The sequence below is a fragment of the Pipistrellus kuhlii genome, unplaced genomic scaffold, assembly GCF_014108245.1.
Source record: "Pipistrellus kuhlii isolate mPipKuh1 unplaced genomic scaffold, mPipKuh1.p scaffold_m20_p_2, whole genome shotgun sequence".
In the NCBI taxonomy this organism is placed as follows: domain Eukaryota; kingdom Metazoa; phylum Chordata; class Mammalia; order Chiroptera; family Vespertilionidae; genus Pipistrellus; species Pipistrellus kuhlii.
Window position 1 is genome coordinate 44,304,702 of NW_023425515.1, and position 17,875 is coordinate 44,322,576.

The window sequence follows — 17,875 nt, forward strand, 5'->3', positions numbered from 1 at the left end:
CTGAGATGCATATTATTTTGAGTCTTGCTCTAAGGCTCAAATTAAGCACATGTGAGTTGAGAATTTATATCTAGGAAAGCACATTGTTCAGTAGCAGATCCAATGCTATCAGGCTTTGCCTCTTTCCTTTGGTTTTACCTCCAGAAATTAAAAGTATGGATTAAAAAGTTCTGTATTAATAAATTTACCATAATGCATGGACAAATGTTTTCTCTACAACCAGACTTAGCAGGAATGATAAATAAGAAAAGAAGATGGCCTTTCACATGGATAAGCATTCCTATTACTTCTCAGTGATGATGGAAAGTGGAGAGTTAAGAGTAGAGTAAGAAAGCATCTAGGAAAACTAATTTTTATAGGGCAACCCATTTAAAAAAAAAGAATTTGTTCTGTTATTCATTCATCTAGTAGTCTCTGAGTATTTCTATCTATCAGGATAAATGTTAGAGATGTGCTCTGTTCCCTCCTGGAAATGTGCCTCAATGGAGATCTACTAGAGTACATTAGACTCAGTTAGAAAATAGAGCTCATAAAAAAAATCTTGCTTCCAGATGAGAATGTGAAAATATAGTTTCTATATCCTCCTGAGAAGCCATACATTCTAACAAGTATATATATGAAAATGGAATGTACTTTTTAGGGCAAAGCAGGAAAGAAGCATGGGAAGGTCAGAAATTGGATACAACACATTTAAAGGTTTATATCACAGACATGGCTCAGTTCTTGCCTTCAGATCTATCACCTTGCCCCTTTTCATAACTTATAACTGATTTCTTTGATGTGAGGAAGAAAATGAAGTGTGGATGCTTAGATTTATGATGGGCATTGGGTGTCCAGTTTGGGATAATAAAACTCTAACATAGTTTTTCAGTTTGCTCTATGTGTTTTCTGGGGTAATCATTTTAAACTCTCTGTATAAAATGAATGTGTTGGAATGTCTACAAGGTCTCCAAAGTCTCTTCCAACTCATTTAACCTAAAGCTCCATGACCAAGGCTTTACCTTTACCAATTTAAGCAATATTTCCCCAAGAGGGTGCTGGGCTAGAGGTTTCGGGGTATTCAGAGAAGAAGGAACCTTGTCTGCTATCAAAGAGCTTGCAGTCTAATAGACATAGATGGATTGTGTAATAAAGATTTTGTCTGGACTTTGTCCCAGGGTATTGGGAGGGTATCTCAAAATTCTTGGAATAAAGAATTGGGGTGGCTTTTATCCCTATTTCCTGGGATATACCCTCTAAAATCTTGGGATTTTCTGAGTCGATAGAAGTATCTTTGTTATTCATGGTGAGTCCTGATAGGTCATACCAACAAGATGACTCATGGTGGGCCTGAAGAGAGTTTGTGCTAAGGAGATGACTCAGGATGGGATCTGGCACGCTCCCCCCAAAAAACAAAAACAAAAAACAACAACAACAAAAACCAATAACAACAACAACAACAACAACAAAAAACACCTGTATGATTGGAGAATTGGGACTTTGAGATTCCTGACATCAGGCTGATCTTCGGAGAGATAAGAGGAGCTGGGATTGAGTTCAAGTTCATGGCCAATGATTAAATCAATTATGCCTCAATAATGGAACTGCCATGGAAACTCCACATGTGGGAGTTCAGGTGCGTTTCCATGCTTGGCTCTACTCGGCATATTATCACACATTGATTTGCCAGGAGGATAAGGCAAACTGACTCCCCATGGAGAGGACAATGGAATATCATCTTTGGGACCCCTCCCAGATCTTTCCCTATAAGTTTCTCTCACATTAGCTTGTTCTGATTTGTATCCATTTGCTATAGCAAAACTGTAATCATATATGTAGCACTTTTCTGAGTTCTGGGAAATGTGGATGCGAATTATTTAATCTGAGAGGTTAGTGAGAAATTCCAAATTTGTAGCCAGCTGGTCAGAAGTGCAGATGGCATGGAAACCCTTAACTTAAAGCTTGATGCTTCTCTCTCTCTCCTCCTTTCCTCTCTGAAATATCTCTCTCTTCCTCTCTCTCTCTCTCTCTCTCTCTCTCTCTCTCTCTCTCTCTCTCTCTCTCTCTCATCTTTCTAATCCCAGATTATCAGAAGTAATCTCTGCTTTTTCTGAACTTTTTATTTTCTGGCATTCATTCATGTATGTGAGTCCCCCATTAAACTCTGACCTTTAGTGATCAGTCTTTTTAATTTTTTAAAAAATATATTGTATTGATTTTTTTACAGAGAGGAAGGGAGAGAGATAGAGAGCCAGAAATGTTGATGAGAGAGAGAGACATCGACCAGCAGCCTCCTGCACATCCCCTACGGGGGATGTGCCCGCAGCCAACGTACATGTCCTTGACGGGAATCGAACCCGGGACCCTTCAGTCCGCAGACAGACGCTCTACCACTGAGCCAAACCAGTTTTGGCTGATCAGTCTTTTTATATAGGAGGCATGTACATGCCTAACACATAGTAGGATATGAACATGTCTAAGAGGATGGTGAATAGGACTTTTCATTTTGTAAAGAAATTAGCCCATTTCCATAATTCCATAGTACCTACTAAGTGAGATCCATATCGGTTCTTCAACCGTAAGCATGCAAGCATACCCTCAGACACACACAATTACCTATGTGCAGATTATATATGAGAAAACAATAGAGATTATCAATAGATTTTTAAAAGGGAGTTTTTAGAAGGAGCAAGAACTGTGTTTTTCTTTCTTGCATCACCCTAACCAAAAGTTCATAAGAACCACCCTAAGAGAAATGGTTTTGAGATTGAAATATCAGAGGGAAAAAAGAGGGGGCAGCAGTGAGAGCAAGCTATATCATTTACTAATTGGTAGCACACGCAGAAGCTATAGGAATTAACCAAAGTAGAGGTGTCTTGAAAAGAATCTACCCAATGAGGCAGTCATCTGAGGCTAGAGGTATGTACCACTAGAAGGCAGGTGCTGAAAGGAATTCTGATGAGTCAGAAGAAGAGAGCACCACTATGTCAAGCAGAGGTCTAGTCCAGACCAATCTACAGATGCTTTCTGAACTTCTTATTCTCTGAAGAACCCAAGAACTCACCAATGGGCCCTCTACAAATTGCCTGAACTTAATATATCTGTCACGTCAGGAGACAGCTACAACACTCCCGCTTAAGTAAAAAGTTCTTTGCTCTTGTTGCTCTCATATTCCCTAAAACAGGTTTTGAATTTAGGTAAGTAGAGACCATTGCAAGGAAAGCAGAGACCATGGCCTTCTCACCTACTGCTTGCTCCAAACCATAGGTCAGGCTTGATACAGGGAAAGCAAAGCTCAGAATTAGATGAAAACCCAAATGTTAATTATAATACCTAGATGCTTTATAGCTAAAGACAAGTTCATTTAATAACTGGAATTGACCAGGAGAAATGATCTGCCTATGGGATAACTGAGTTTATAGGGATGGGAAAGCAATGGTGCCTAAAGGCAGAGGGTAAAAATCAAACAGAAATAGCTGTTTCTTGACTCCATTTCTCAACTTACCCTAAGCCCAGCCCATTTACCAAACTAGCTATATGATTGTTGAATAGTTTTTGGATGAAATGCTGCCATTCTGATAGAACATCATGCTTCTGATCTATTACCCTTCTGAGACTTTTTCTCCCACTGGCAACAATGATTCTGCCTTGAATCATTCAAAGTTTCACACTGAGCCTACTCTGAGCTGAGAGGCTAACTGGCCAACTGGCATGAAAATCAACAGAATAGAGCCATGAGAAAAAGTTAAGTATACCCCCTGCCATGGGAGTCAAATTCATAACCAATATCATGAAATTAAATATGTAAAGGCTCGCCGAGACTGGTTTGGCTCAATGGATAGAGCGTCGGCTTGGGGACTGAAAGGTCCCGGGTTCGATTCCGGTCAGGGGCATATACCTTGGTTGCGGGCATATCCCCAGTAGGGGGTGTGCAAGAGGCAGCTGATCGATGACTCTCTCTCATCGATGTTTCTAGCTTTCTATCTCTCTCTCTCTTCCTCTCTGTACAAAATCAATAAAATATATTTAAAAATAAATAAATAAATAAAATAAATAAATAAATATGTAAAGGCTCAAAATAACTTACCAATGTCATCTGGCATTCTGAGGAAAGGCTAAGACTACCACCCAATGTTTTGGGTTTCTAATCAATCTACTTGTATACAATCAAATTCTTTTCAAGGGCTCACCAAATTAGCATCATTGCAAAAGAAGAAAAAGAATATAGAAGCACATGGTACTAATTTTGTAACGAGTGCTCATAGCATGTGGTGCATTGTATTATTTTACTTCACATGTATTATTTTATCTGATTCTCACAACCTGTAGAGGGCCAAATGGGAAGACACCTGGACATTCTTTAGATTGTTGCTGACTGGGCCCGGGATATTGACAGAATCATGTCAGTTGCACTCCCATCCTGGGAGTGCTGAGATGGTCTTTTTTCCTGGCTTGTGTTTGTTCAGGAGGAAGGAGTGGGTGGAACCTGGGCTCTCCCAGGCTCCTTGTTTTCCTGTGAAACCTCTTGTTGGATTGGAGTATAAATAGATGTGCTGTGTGGCTTAGGAGGTTGTCAGTCTGTCTCTCCAGCAGAGGAGGTCAGCGGCCCTCACAGCTCCCAGCTTGAAATCTATTTCTATGTCATCTCTCTTTATTTCTAATATTTCTCAACCCCTGGCTGCCTCTACGAAGAACCAATTTCATCTCTCTTTCTGTGCTGGCCACGGAGAAGGGAGATCTCCGGCTATGTCAGGCCCCCCACACAATCCTATGAGGACATTTTCTATGAGGAAGTTATTTGTTTTATAAGTAGTTTTCCAAAGGTCACAGAGATAAGGAGCAGTGGAGGATGGCAATGGCCTTCACCTTCATGCAACAGACTGCTAGCTTAGCTCTTGGAAATTCCTGGTATTCTTTTTCCTTTTTGGCATCAGTGACCATATTCATAAGTAACTAATGACAATTACTTAAAAATATCCAACACTGCAGAGCAATATTAATTCAAAATTATCTAGTCATGTGAATATTAATAACATCCTATATAATAAAAGCCCAGAGACCGAAAGGCAGAACAACCAGAACAACCGGTTGACCAGTCTGCTATGATGCACACTGACCACCAAGGGGCAGACACTCAATGCAGGACCTGCCTCTTGGTGGTCAGTGCACTCCCATAGTGGGAGCACCACTCAGCTGACCGAGATGAGCCACTGCTACCACTGGGAACCCAGACTGATGTGCAGGAATTGGGGCTGTGATCATAGCCTCCTTGCCCCAGGCTCCTCCTCCTCTCTCCCTGACGTCTCCTCTGGACACCTGCAGGCCATGCAGTGCCGCTGCCACTGGGCTCTCAGTGCTGATTCTGGAGGCTGGAAGATGGGTCTGTGGCCACTGTGGGACTGAGGCTTACCCTGCGGCCTTTCAGTGCTATTGTCCCCAGGCCTGGCCCCAACCGGGTCCACTAGAAAGGTGAGTGCTCCGGCTCCACGGAAGATGCCAGGCCAGGGAGAAGCCCTCAGAGGGTGGGTCCACAGCTCTTCAGCTGACTGAGATGAGTGGTGCTCTCACAGCAGGCCAATTCTTGCAGGTCATTGCCTCCCCCCCTCACCAGTGCGTGAATCCCATGCACCAGCCCTCTAGTGTAGAAAATACTTCTATAGGCTATGAATAGACATTCCAATCCTAAGAATCAAAATTTATATTACTTACATCTCTGATACTAACAAATTTTGTCATTGTATTGATATAATAAATGACTTCAATATCAGTTTTATGTTTTAAGATTCAACGTGAAATTCACACAGTTATTAATATCCTGCCCTGCCTGATGTTTTACCTGTTCTTTTTCAAAACACTTTCATTATTGAACAAGGGAAAAGAGATGACTACATCATTCTTTTTCTTTACTCTTTTCAGGCAGTCACCTTTCTCACTTATTGTTAGTATCGAACCTGAGTTCTTTGATAGGAAACTCTGTATCAGTGTCATCTGCAAGGAAGGAAACGAGCCATAGCTGCTGTAAGCATACACCTTGCTTTTGTGAGAATTTCACAAGAATAAAATGTTAGCATTTGTTCTCACACATCAAAGACTAAGCAAGAATCTGGTTTCAAGTCAACATGAAGCATAGCTGAATAATGGAAAGTGACCCTTCAGCTTAAAGGTCTGGATTTCCTATACATTTTTCTATGCACAAGGCACAAACCTACAAACAACTCAGAGTACATTGACAATTTTATGAGGCTAAAACCTATTTGCTTTCAGGATGTTTAATGCCATCTCTGAGGACTTTAAGCCTCAATTTTCCCCCAGCACCACTCTCAAAAATAGTCATAGGAAATGAGGTTTTAGTAGTTGAGATGCATCTTTTTCTGAAGCTCTTACTTGTGTGAACATGTCTATCGATAGAATGTCATGGATAAATAGAAATAATATAGTTTATTTACTAAAGAGCTTACTTGTTAAACACACCATCAAGGTAATGGCTATATCTTGCATCATATACTGGTAATTCCCAAAGAGTTGCAGTTGCTGAAAAGGAAAGAAAAGTAGGTATGACCATTGCTTCTGCCATTTTATCATTTTATCATTTCTAAGACATTTTGAAAATAGTCAAGAAGCAACTATTGTCTTTTTCTCCTCTTTAGGAAGAAAGTGACTTACCTTAGGTTTTCAGCATCTTATTGGAGAGAATGAAACCAGATCACTATTTTCCCAGTGTCTTACCTAATTCCATATTAGCAATGGGGGTGTGCCAGTTGGAAAACATCCTCTTACTGGCAACAGCAGTTCTGATATCTATAGTGTCAGCCTGAACGGTTGAATTTTTAACATAGTCTATTGAAGCCTAAAAGTTACCTGGGAATTTCAAACTTAAAATTTAAAGTCAAGACCAAGAAATACTCAACAGGTCTCTCTCCATTTTTATTCATAGTTTGAGATCACATCATAGTGCTTGGGGGTTCATTCACTTTCACAAATTGAACAAGTGCTTCTAGTCCAAGTAAGCCCACTGCAAACTTCAGTCTGGAACACCTGCCTTTTTGAGATTTATATAGATACTTTATGTTCAAATTTATGGAGTTGGAAGTATTTAAATAGGAGTCAACAGTCTCTTGGAACCTGCCTTGCAATATTCCTTCTGCGGACAGGTAAGTCTGTTTATCTGCTACACAGCTATTGAATGAGCACTGAATTATAATCTGGCTCTGACTACTTTACAGACCAGATATGTGCAAATGAAAAACGTTTCCGACCTCTTATAAGGTGAAAAGGTGCAAGTCCTTGCGGGGGGTGGAGGAGACCTTCTAATTTAGGTCTAGACCATCAGAGTGGATGGATTCTGCATGGACTAGGGTTCTAACTCTATCCATGAGACTTGGGAACTGAAGTTCTGCTTTCCTCTTTATGAGAGGATGCAAATGGTTCAAAAGTGTCCCTCTCATCCTACAATTCCATTTCTATCTTCTTTGCCCTTCTCATATCTCTTGCCCTTATTATCTGCTCAGAATGGTAAAATGATCTATATGCAGGGTGAGATGAAATAGGGAGGAATTTTTAAAAGCAGTTTCAGTTTTCATTCTAGGAGCAGCTTATATATTAATAGAATTACAGAGGGCTTTGGGAATCAGCCAGCCTAACTTTCCAGAGGCAGATAAAGGTTTGGCAAAGGACAAGATCTAATTTGTTCTTCATAATAGAGTCAGAACTTAAATCTAGGCTTCCTGACTCCTAAGCCAAGTCTTGGTTCTATGAACCCAGTTGCCCCTTAGCCCTCTGTGTATGTGATCCTTGCTAGTGGTGGATGCTGGAGTCCTATGGCCCTTTCATTCACCTCTCAGATGTCTCAGAAAAACAGCAGACTAATTTTCTCCCTGAAGTGGTCCCTAAACCTGTAGCGTCATTTTATTTTAGAGCAAGTTATGACTAAACTAATGAAATGTACTTTCAACCTGAACATATTTCTCCCATACAGTTAATTAATTCTTAAGTGTTTATTTTTATCATTTAATTTAGAAAGTCATTTTTTTTTTAAAGAATTACTCATCCTTTACTAATGGCGCATCTAAATGTGTAATTTCTAGGCAGGTTCAGAAACCAAGTTCAGGCATGGAAATTTTTCTAGCCTTTGAATCCTTCAAAGTCAAATTCAACAACTTCTATTTCTTTTGATCTCTTCTTAGTCTTTTGCCAAAAATATTCCACAGTTGGTGACTGATCCATTTCCTGCTGAGTTATATTTAGGCTGTTCTGAAGCTTTACTCATTATCCAGGGGAAGAAATAGAGGCTTGAAGAGGTCAAGTGACTCGAGAAAAACAACACTCCTACAAAACAGAGCCACATCTCTTTATTTCTAGCTCCATGTTTCAGTCACAGCTATACCAAGTTCCCAGTTTATAGACATCTATTTTGAGAATTGTCATTTATTTATAAAACATTAAATCCTGTGTAGGAGCTGCACCCCATCAAGAATAAACCAGCGATGTAAATGCAACTAGGACTAGAAATTTATTTTGGTTCATACCCAGTAGAGCAGTGATGTACCAATAAACTGGATTATCCCATACATGGTCAAGTATTTAAATACCCCGAAGGATGAAACCAGGGCAGCACGGCCTTCTCTGTTTAAGAAAAAATAAGAATATTGGTCATGCATTCTACACATCTTCTATTCTCTTTTATATTTCAAAAGAAGTTTAATTTTTAATAGTTATTGACATACATTCACTTAACCACTGATTCATCCTCTCAACTATTTACTTAATTATCCACTCATTTATTCTCTCCTTTAATCATTACCTCACTCTTTAATTCATAAACTCAACTTTATTCAGAGTTTCTGAGATACCAGAATTATGCTAAGAGTCATAGAGGATATCAATTAATCAGGCTCAGTCTATATTTTCAACGAGCTTTCAGTGAATTAGGTAGATTAGCATGTACCATATTTTTCAGACCATAAGACACACTTTTTTCCCCCCAGAAGTGGGGGGAAAAAGTCCCTGCATCTTATGGTCCAAATATAGCCTACACATATACTTAAAAAAAAAAGTTTTTTTACTTGCCCGGCTCTGTGTGGTCTCTGTGTGCTTGCCCGGCTCTAAAATGGTTCTAAATGCTGCTGTTTACTTTACAGGGTTGATTACATGTGTTTATGACTGTGATGTTGGGTTTTAATGCACATAAAATATTTTAGGACACTATTTGTTTCAGAATCTTTTTTTCTTCATTTCCTTTCTCTAAAAACTGGTGCGTCTTATGGTCCGGAGCGTCTTATGGTCCGAAAAATACGGTACATTATAAATAAAGTACATTATAATATGGTGAAAAATGTCAAGCATTGACTTGACTGACTCATTGCACCTGAACAACACTTGCTTCCTGTGGCCTGAGCTGTGTGTGCCTCGGAGACCCTTAGAGACATAAAACTAAAGTACCGGGGCTCTCATATTTTAGGAATGTGGATGCGACTCCAATATCTGAGACAAAATAGGTTTTGTTGGTTTCAGTACACCACAAAGAACACAGGGTAATAATCTGAGCTGGTGTGGAGATCCAAAGAGATCAAGATGAAGTGAAAATGGCAGCTTAAAAAGTAAATATTCCTCCCTTTTAAAAAATTCTGCTTGATCTATTGCTCCTTTAACTGAGGCTTAGTTGGGCGATGGATTAAGACAGGCTGAAGAAGACAAGGTAGTGCAATAAGGGTGTGGGAACTTGGCAAACAACCCTTAGTGCAGCCTCTTCTTGTTTAGGCAGAAGCAAATCCACAAGTGAGGTAGCCCACATCCTTTTTGTTTCCAGATCCCAGTCACAGGGACATCTACACTGCTCAGAGACTGTCAACAGAACAGGAACAAAGAAGGAAAATCTAAAAGCTAAATAATAACCACCTTGCCTCAGGCAAATGAGAAAGCCCAGGAGGGAGATGGGCAACTTGCTGTGGGCAGCTATTTTCCTCCAGGCGATGAAGCACCATTTGTTTTCAGCACAGAGAATGGGGCAGAAGACAGATTCAGAGGGGGCAAGCATGTGAAGCCTGGATCATCTTCTGACATAAACTTTGTGATTCCATCCTTTATTTTCTGTAGTTGTGCATATTTTTTTTTTAAAGTTAAGATGCAGACTCAAAAGCGAGTGCAAAAAAACATTACAAGTAAAGAACAAAGGATGTTTTCATGGACCCCCAGAATTACTGCTATTCCTAATCAGCATGAATCTTGAGCAGCTCATTCATTTATTTATGCATTCCACAAACAGTAATGAATGCTCTGATGCATCCAGTGTAGTGTGAGACACAATAATAAGAAATGAATAAGGTAAAGGACTTGAACTACAACAACAGTGTTTCAAAAGGTAAAAATGAAAACTCATGGATCTGGACTTATGCATTTAAAACTACCTCACGTCCCTCTGGAGGATGTTTGCTCTGGAATAAGCATGCATCAAGGAGAGTGACGAGGGTACTATGAGCCTAACAGAGCTGAACCACATCTAATTTTTATAAATCTATGAAATATAAAAGCAAAGAGTTTCTACCCTGAAGTTTTACTAAACCATCTGCCACTAGAGAAATCTTGCATCCTGACTTGTAATTTAAAGCAGTATATTGTATTCATAAATGCATCAGGCCACATGCATAAGCAACAACACCTGAAGTTCAAATACCACTGCCTTTTGGTGGACCAACCAGGCACACTGTGCAAGTATCCTGGAGTTTAAACTCCCTATGTGAGGTCTCCACACCTGGTGCTCCAGCTTCACCTTCACAACTCCCACACGAGAATCTTCACAGCACAATTAGACTATTGGGCCCCTGCACATTCCAATTAAAACCCTATTCCTAAATATGTCTCTCCATTTCCTCTACCTGGAATCCCCTCCCAGCTCCTTTCTGTTCACAGATATCCTGTCCATCCTTTAAGTGGTAGCTCTTCTGCTGAAGCCTTCCCTCTGGCTAGAGCTATCATATTAAACTGCTGGCAAAGGTAATGTATTGTTGGATGTTGATTTATTTAAAGCTAGTTTACTGAACACCTCTCACTTATCATGCAGAAGTTCCTGTTTTGTGATGATTTCTTCATCTATCTATATGCTTCACTGGGATGTAAATCCTCCAGGGCTAGGTTTTGTCTCATTCCTAATCCCACATATTTCCAAACACAGTATTTAAAAAGAGCTCCGGGAGCTGTGTTGATGATGGAAAGAATGCATGAGGGCAAAGGTCCTAGGCATTCTCATTTTGTAGTCTCCATGACATGAATGACTGAGGCACTAGAGGTAGCAAGAAAAAGGCTCAAAGAGAGTCTCCAAAAGCAGTGAAACATGATGCCTGGTTGGCTAGGAGAGGAGAAGAAGAAAGAAGAGATGAAGAAGAAGAAGAAGAAGAAGAAGAAGAAGAAGAAGAAGAAGAAGAAGAAGAAGAGGAGGAGGAGGAGGAGGAGGAGGAGGAGGAGGAGGAGGAGGAGGAGGAGGAGGAGGAGGAGGAGGAGGAGGGAGGAGGAGGAGGAGGAGGAGGAGGAGGAGGAGGAGGAGGAGGAGGAGGAGAGGAGGAGGAGGAGGAGGAGGAGGAGGAGGAGGAGGAGGGGGGAGGAGGAGGAAGGAGGAGGGGGGAGGAGGAGGAGGAGGAGGAGGAGGAGGAGAGAGAAGAAGAAGAAGAAGAAGAAGAAGAAGAAGAAGAAGAAGAAGAAGAAGAAGAAGAAGAAGAAGAAGAAGAAGAAGAAGAAGAAGAAGAAGAAGAAGAAGAAGAAGAAGAAAGGGAGCTTCTGAGCCTGGATGAGGGACTCTAAGAACCAAATTGTCCTCAGAAGCAGGGAACCTGGTAAGTAGGAAGAGGAGGCAGTGGAGGTGATGATGTTTGAGACTGTGGAAGGACACAGATGCAGCAACCCACTGTTCAGGGAGATGCATCTAGCTGTCTTCCTGACATGCAGCCAGACACAGGCATGGAATTTCTAGCCTGGAACCTTTAGGTGAGTGGTTCCTGCCAGCAGCTGCCCATTCAGATGCACCAAGGGACATGACAGAGAATTTTCTGGTGCATACCTCGAAATTTGATGATGTCTTCAAGGCTATTGATGTGAAAATTACCTAAAGTTACCCCACAACAGGAGAATAATACTTATGAACAAATATAGAACCTATTGCATTATTCTTAACTACATTTAAAATATGAGTAAAGGCGTCAGAAATGAGCAAGGGAAAATAAACAGTTTTTCATTCCTTCCCCTCCCTAACTATTGCCAATCAATTATAAAAGTCTTTTATGAAATTATTTTGGATGTTCGCTATTTTTTTTTGGGGGGGGGGAAGGGGAGGGGAGACATAAGACTATTTGGGGAAGCTATCTGATGGAATATTCCCTTTCTGCTTCCTCACCCTGTCAACTGCTGAGAGAAAAGTTCTAGTAAGCTCCCAATGTACAACATAAAGGAAAGGAGAAATAAGAAAAGCAATTACTTTTTAAATACCAACTCTAGCTTTCAGCTCTCTACATGACACAGCCATTTATCCTTCAAGGCTCAGCAAAAGTCACCTTTTTGTGGCTTTTACCAGCATTCTCAAGCAGCAATAAAGGCTCCCTTGGTTGGTGATCCAATAGCACTTTACCCATACCTCTGTTGTGACAATTATCACTAAGTTATAGTTGAATTCTAGCTAGAGCCAGACTCTGAGCCTATTGGTCATGGGGGTGCAAAAGGAAGAAGTGGCTTACTTGATGAGATGAGGCACACACTCGATGTTGGCTGTTTTCGAGGTGAAAGGTGAAGCTACAGATGCCTCCTGCTCTGACAAGGAAATACCCGCATGAGCCATTTTCAAAGCCTGGAATGACAAATCCATGTTACACCCACAACTCCTCAGGCCAGGCTTTAACTACTTAAATACCATGAGGCTATTCTTAACATTATAATGTTTATAACATTGCATCTTTCCAACCCTAGATTTTTGATTATGTTGTCCCTTCTCCTGGGATATCCTTTCTCTACTAAGTCACCAACTGAGGAGAGCCAATTAAACAATGATTCAGATGAAGAAGAATGGAGTGTGTGTGTGTGTGTGTGTGTGTGTGTGTGTCTGTGTGTGTGTGTGTGTGTGTTTGAGACTAATTCATAATAGTTCTCTAAGTATCAACATAGTTTTTCACAGAACTTTGAAGAAAACACTTAAGAGAGAAATAAAAATAAAATAAAATACCCAGATCTTAATTTAGTACCATCTTCTTTATGTTAGGGTTATGTCTATATATTGGTTGTGGGATATAGACATAATAAATAAATAGAAGTAGTCATTCAAGAAATCTATTAAAAAGATGACAGCATTTGAATAGACATTTATTATCATAGTTCTTACACTTAGCAGGTCATCTTGATGAACAATAGAAAAATAAATCCAAACCCCACCATTCCCTAAACTTCCTGACCCAGCCAACTAGCTAACTGTTGGAATAAAATATGGGGCATACAGCATCTTCCCTGAACACAGGAACTAGATCACACTTATCAGTGACTCATAGCAGTATGTGAGTTGCCTCATTGAAATGAAGACTAATTCATTTCTCATCAAGACTGAAAACTGTTCACAGAAACAGACTCAGAGACACAGAGAAAAAACTGATAGCTGCCAGATGAGAGGAGTGCTGGAGAGCTGGGTGAAAACGGTAAAGGGATGAAGACGTACAAATTAGTAGTTACAAAATAGTCATGGGGATGTAAAGTACAACATGTGGAATATAATCAATAATAATGCAATAACTAGGTATGATGTCAGATAGGTACTGGAATTATTAGGGCAATCACTTAGTAAATTATATAAATGTCTAATGACTAGGTTGTACACCTGAAAATAACCTGAAAATAATATGAAATGCCAACTCAGGTTGAAAAATAAGAAAAAGAAGCATTGTATTTCTAAGAATAATTATAAATATATCAAATGAAAACACTAAAAAAAAATAAATAAATAAAAATAAAAAAGACTGAGCCATGGCCAGGTGGCTCAGCTGGTTGAAGTGTCCTCTCATGCACAAAAGGTTTGATTCCTGGTCAAGGCACTTGACTGGGATATGGGTTCGATTTACAGTCAGGCAGCATGGGGGAGACAACTAGTCAATGTTTCATCAGTGTTGTTGTTTTTTCTCTCTCCCTTCCCTTCTCTCTAAAAACCAATAAACATATCCTTGGGTGAGGATAATAATAGTAACAATAATGATTTTTAGAAGATAGAACTCTTCAGAAGGTATACAGAGCAGTGACCAATAAGGAGAGCAGGAAGCCCTTGATCCTACTGGCATGTGTGGGCATAAAGTAAGATTGTGTATTTCTGTGCTCTATAGAACTACAAAGTACCTGAATACTATGACCGGAACATACTAAATTCATGGTCAATAAATATTAAAATATTTCCTTCTTCCTCTCTGCTCTCTTAGTATTCTGCATCTCTATCACATAATTTAGTACCATCTTCTTTATATTAGGGTTATTTTTATGCATGATTCTCCCCCCCGCCAGACAATTAACTCTTTAGGGGTAAACACTATATTCCTTTTAGCACTTGATTTCTTTGTTTCATCTAAACTCCACATAATTAATGAGACTAGGCACTCATTTTAAATTTTGAAGAATGGATTAAATGCTAGTTTCTCATGAATATAAGGCAGAAAAATTTATAACAGTTCTCTATGTATGGTCATAGTTTTACACAGAACTTTGAAGAAAACATTTAAGAGAGAAGTAAAAGAAATACCCAGATCTTAAAAATCTAATAGGCTTTGAAAATACAAAGCAATCCTCTTCACTTCTTGTCCCACACATTAGCTACTAGAATATTTTCTTGTATAAATCTTCAAGGTAGAGTATTACTTCAACCATGTCTTTAAAACTAATATTCTAAAATATGTACTGTCTTCTATTATGTATGAAAGTCATCTGCTGAGAATCATTAAATTTAGGTTTTGTTATCATGTGTAACAACTGAATAGTTTGTTCTAAAAACACACAGAAATAGTTAAATATTTTGCTTATCTTGGTTCAATCATCAATTTATATGAAGACTGAAGCCAATAAATCAAGAGAAGGCTGATGCTTGGAAGGGCAGCGACAGAAAAATTGAGAAAGATTTCTAAGAGCAAAGATGTGTTATTAGAGACCAAGGTTAAGATCATCCATATCCCCATATGCCCAGTTACCATGTCAGATACAAAAGTTGAGCAGTTAACAGGGCTGATAAGAAAAAATGGATTCATTTGAAATATGGTGTTGGAGAAGAGCTCTACAGACACCCCGGACTGCCTGAAAGATGAACAAATGGAGCACATTAAGCCTGAAATATTGCCGGAGGTGAAAATGACAAAACCGAAGCTGTCCCATTCAGGCACATCATGAGAAGGCAAGGCTCTTTGGAAAAAAACAATAATATTGGGGAAATAGAAAGCAGCAGGGAGAGAGAAAGACAAGTATTAGATGGATTGACCCCATAAGAATAGCCCTAAGCGTGACTCCCATGGGCAGGGCTACTGAGGACAGGGCATTATAGACAACACATATTCATAGGGTCACCCAGAGTCAGAGCTGACTCAACAGCATGAAACACACAATTTCATCGAGTGTAAAAATTTGGAGATAAAATAAACTTTAAAAAACTAACCCTGAAATAGAAGTTTGGCAGGAATAATGCAATTTGCACATAATTCAAAATCTTTAATCATTAGTTTCAAACTTTTCCTTCATTGAGGATTTACCAGCTGTGTGAGTTTGGGTAAAAAAAAAGAATTCACTTCCCTAGACTCATTTTCTTGTTGATAACATTTAAACCAGCTAGTCTTGTAATGTCCCTCTCAGTCTGAAATTGGGGAATCACAAATAATCAAGTGATTGTGGCAGAAGGGTGAAGAGACAGACTCCAGGGGACTGTGGGGTTTTTAAGGGGGATATTAGTAAACTGCCTGCATTAGCAGAAGTAGTTACTACTCACCCCACAGTCATTGGCTCCATCTCCACACATGCCCACATAATAACTGCAGGGGAAAGTAAGAAAAATTAATAACAACATCTCACTTGAATAATTTATATCATACATAAGTAACTCAAATGCAATATGAGAGAGAGAGAGAGAGAGAGAGAGAGAGAGAGAGAGAGAGAGAGAGAGAGAGAGAGGAGAGAGAAGTCCTGCTTTATTATAACCACCAAGGTGAAGTTTAAGGGTGCACAGTCATAATCATAGCACTTGCCACAGAACCTTATGAATAGATCATGACCTAATCCTTCCGTGTTTTGGTTGCTAACTGCTGTTGAGACTTTAGAGTGGGGGCAGCTAGATGAGAAGCATTTGGGAAATAGTTTAACAGATATAACTGGAGCTAGATACACATACTCTTGAAGCATTCTGGAGTAAAAATGAGATAATATGCTCCCATTATACCACCTTGGTGTGCAAACACAATGATCCTATATAATAAAAGTGTAATATGCAAATCGACCGAACACTGGAACAACCAGTCAGTGGGGGCATGGCCAGTGAGCAGGTGTTGCCAGACCAGCCAAGGCACATGCCAGTGGGCAGAGAGAGGGGATGGCAATGGGGTGGGAGGGAGGGTGGCAGCAACCAGCAGCTGCAGGGCAGTGGGGGCTGGTACTATCCCATGATCGCCCACCTGGTTGCCTCCTGTAGGGGGAGACCACTGGTGGCAGTAGCAGCAGGGTGATTCAGGGCAGGGCTGCCCAACACCATCCCCAAATAGGCCTGCTGGGGTTGCCTCCCACAGAGAGAGCCCACCAGTGACCATGGTGCAATTGGGGATAGGGCCAGATGCTAGCTGCCCACACCATTTTGATCAGCCTGCCAGTCACCTCCCACAGAGGGAGGCCAGACTTCTGCTTAGGCCCACTCCCTGCTCCCCTAAGCCATCAGTTGGACATCCCTCAAGGGGTCCCTGATTGGAGAGGGTGCAGGCTGGGCTGAGAGAATGCCCCTCCCTTGTGCACAAATTTTGTGTACTGAGCCACTAGTATAAAATTAAAGAGTAAATATCAAAACTGTTGCCAAAGAAAAAGGAATTTCTGATTCAGGAAATACTCTGTCTTTGTTATAAATAAACTAGGGACCCAGTGCACAAATTTATGCACCAGTGGGGTCCCTTGGCCTAGTCTATGGGATAGGGCTAAAACTGGCTCTCCAACATCCCCCAAGGGGTTCCAAATTGTGAAAGGGCACAGGCCAGGCTGAAGGACCCCATTGGTGCATGATCCAGGCCGGGGAGAGATGCGGGAGGTTGGCCAGCTGGGGAGGGGCTGCGTGAGGGTCTAAGGTATGTCCAGCCCATCTTGCTCAATACAGATCAGTTGGATCCCTACTGATCAGAGTGTCTGCTCCCTGGTGTTCAGTACATGTCATAGCGAGTGGTTGAGCGGCCTTAGCTTATCATTAGCATTATTTTGCTTTGATTGGTTGAATGGATGACTAGTTGACCAGACATTTAGCATATTAGTCTTATATTATATAGGATAATACATCATAGGTATTGACTAATGACACTAATATTAAAAGCTCAGCAATAATTTGTCAAAAATAAAAACCACATGAAACAACCAAATCAATACGAGGAAAAACAAAGTTTTGTTTGTTTGTTTGTTTGTTTTTAATATATTTTATTGATTTTTCACAGAGAGGAAGAGAGAGGAATAGAGAGTCAGAAACATCGATGAGAGAGAATCATCCATCAGCTGCCTCTTGCACACCCCCTACCGGGGATGTGCCCGCAACCAAGGTACATGCCCTTGACTGGAATCGAACCCAGGACCTTTCAGTCCACAGGCCGATGCTCTATCCACTGAGCCAAACCGGTCTCGGCAGGAAAAATAAAGTTTTTAGCGATTTTCCTTATTATTGGTTACAAAG

General features: G+C 40.3%; 1 protein-coding gene across 1 annotated transcript in view; it reads right to left on the reverse strand.

Annotated features, from left to right (window-relative positions):
- The window catches only part of ATP13A5 (ATPase 13A5), a 98,396-nt gene that overhangs the window by 13,213 nt on the left and 67,308 nt on the right, over positions 1 to 17,875 (reverse strand). The window contains exons 22-25 of the mRNA XM_036445076.2: positions 15,953 to 15,995; positions 12,696 to 12,805; positions 8,505 to 8,601; positions 6,438 to 6,510 (exon numbers count right to left, since the gene is read on the reverse strand). Of these exons, the coding sequence (XP_036300969.1) occupies positions 6,438 to 6,510; positions 8,505 to 8,601; positions 12,696 to 12,805; positions 15,953 to 15,995 (323 nt within the window). The remainder of the gene's footprint in view (positions 1 to 6,437; positions 6,511 to 8,504; positions 8,602 to 12,695; positions 12,806 to 15,952; positions 15,996 to 17,875) is intronic.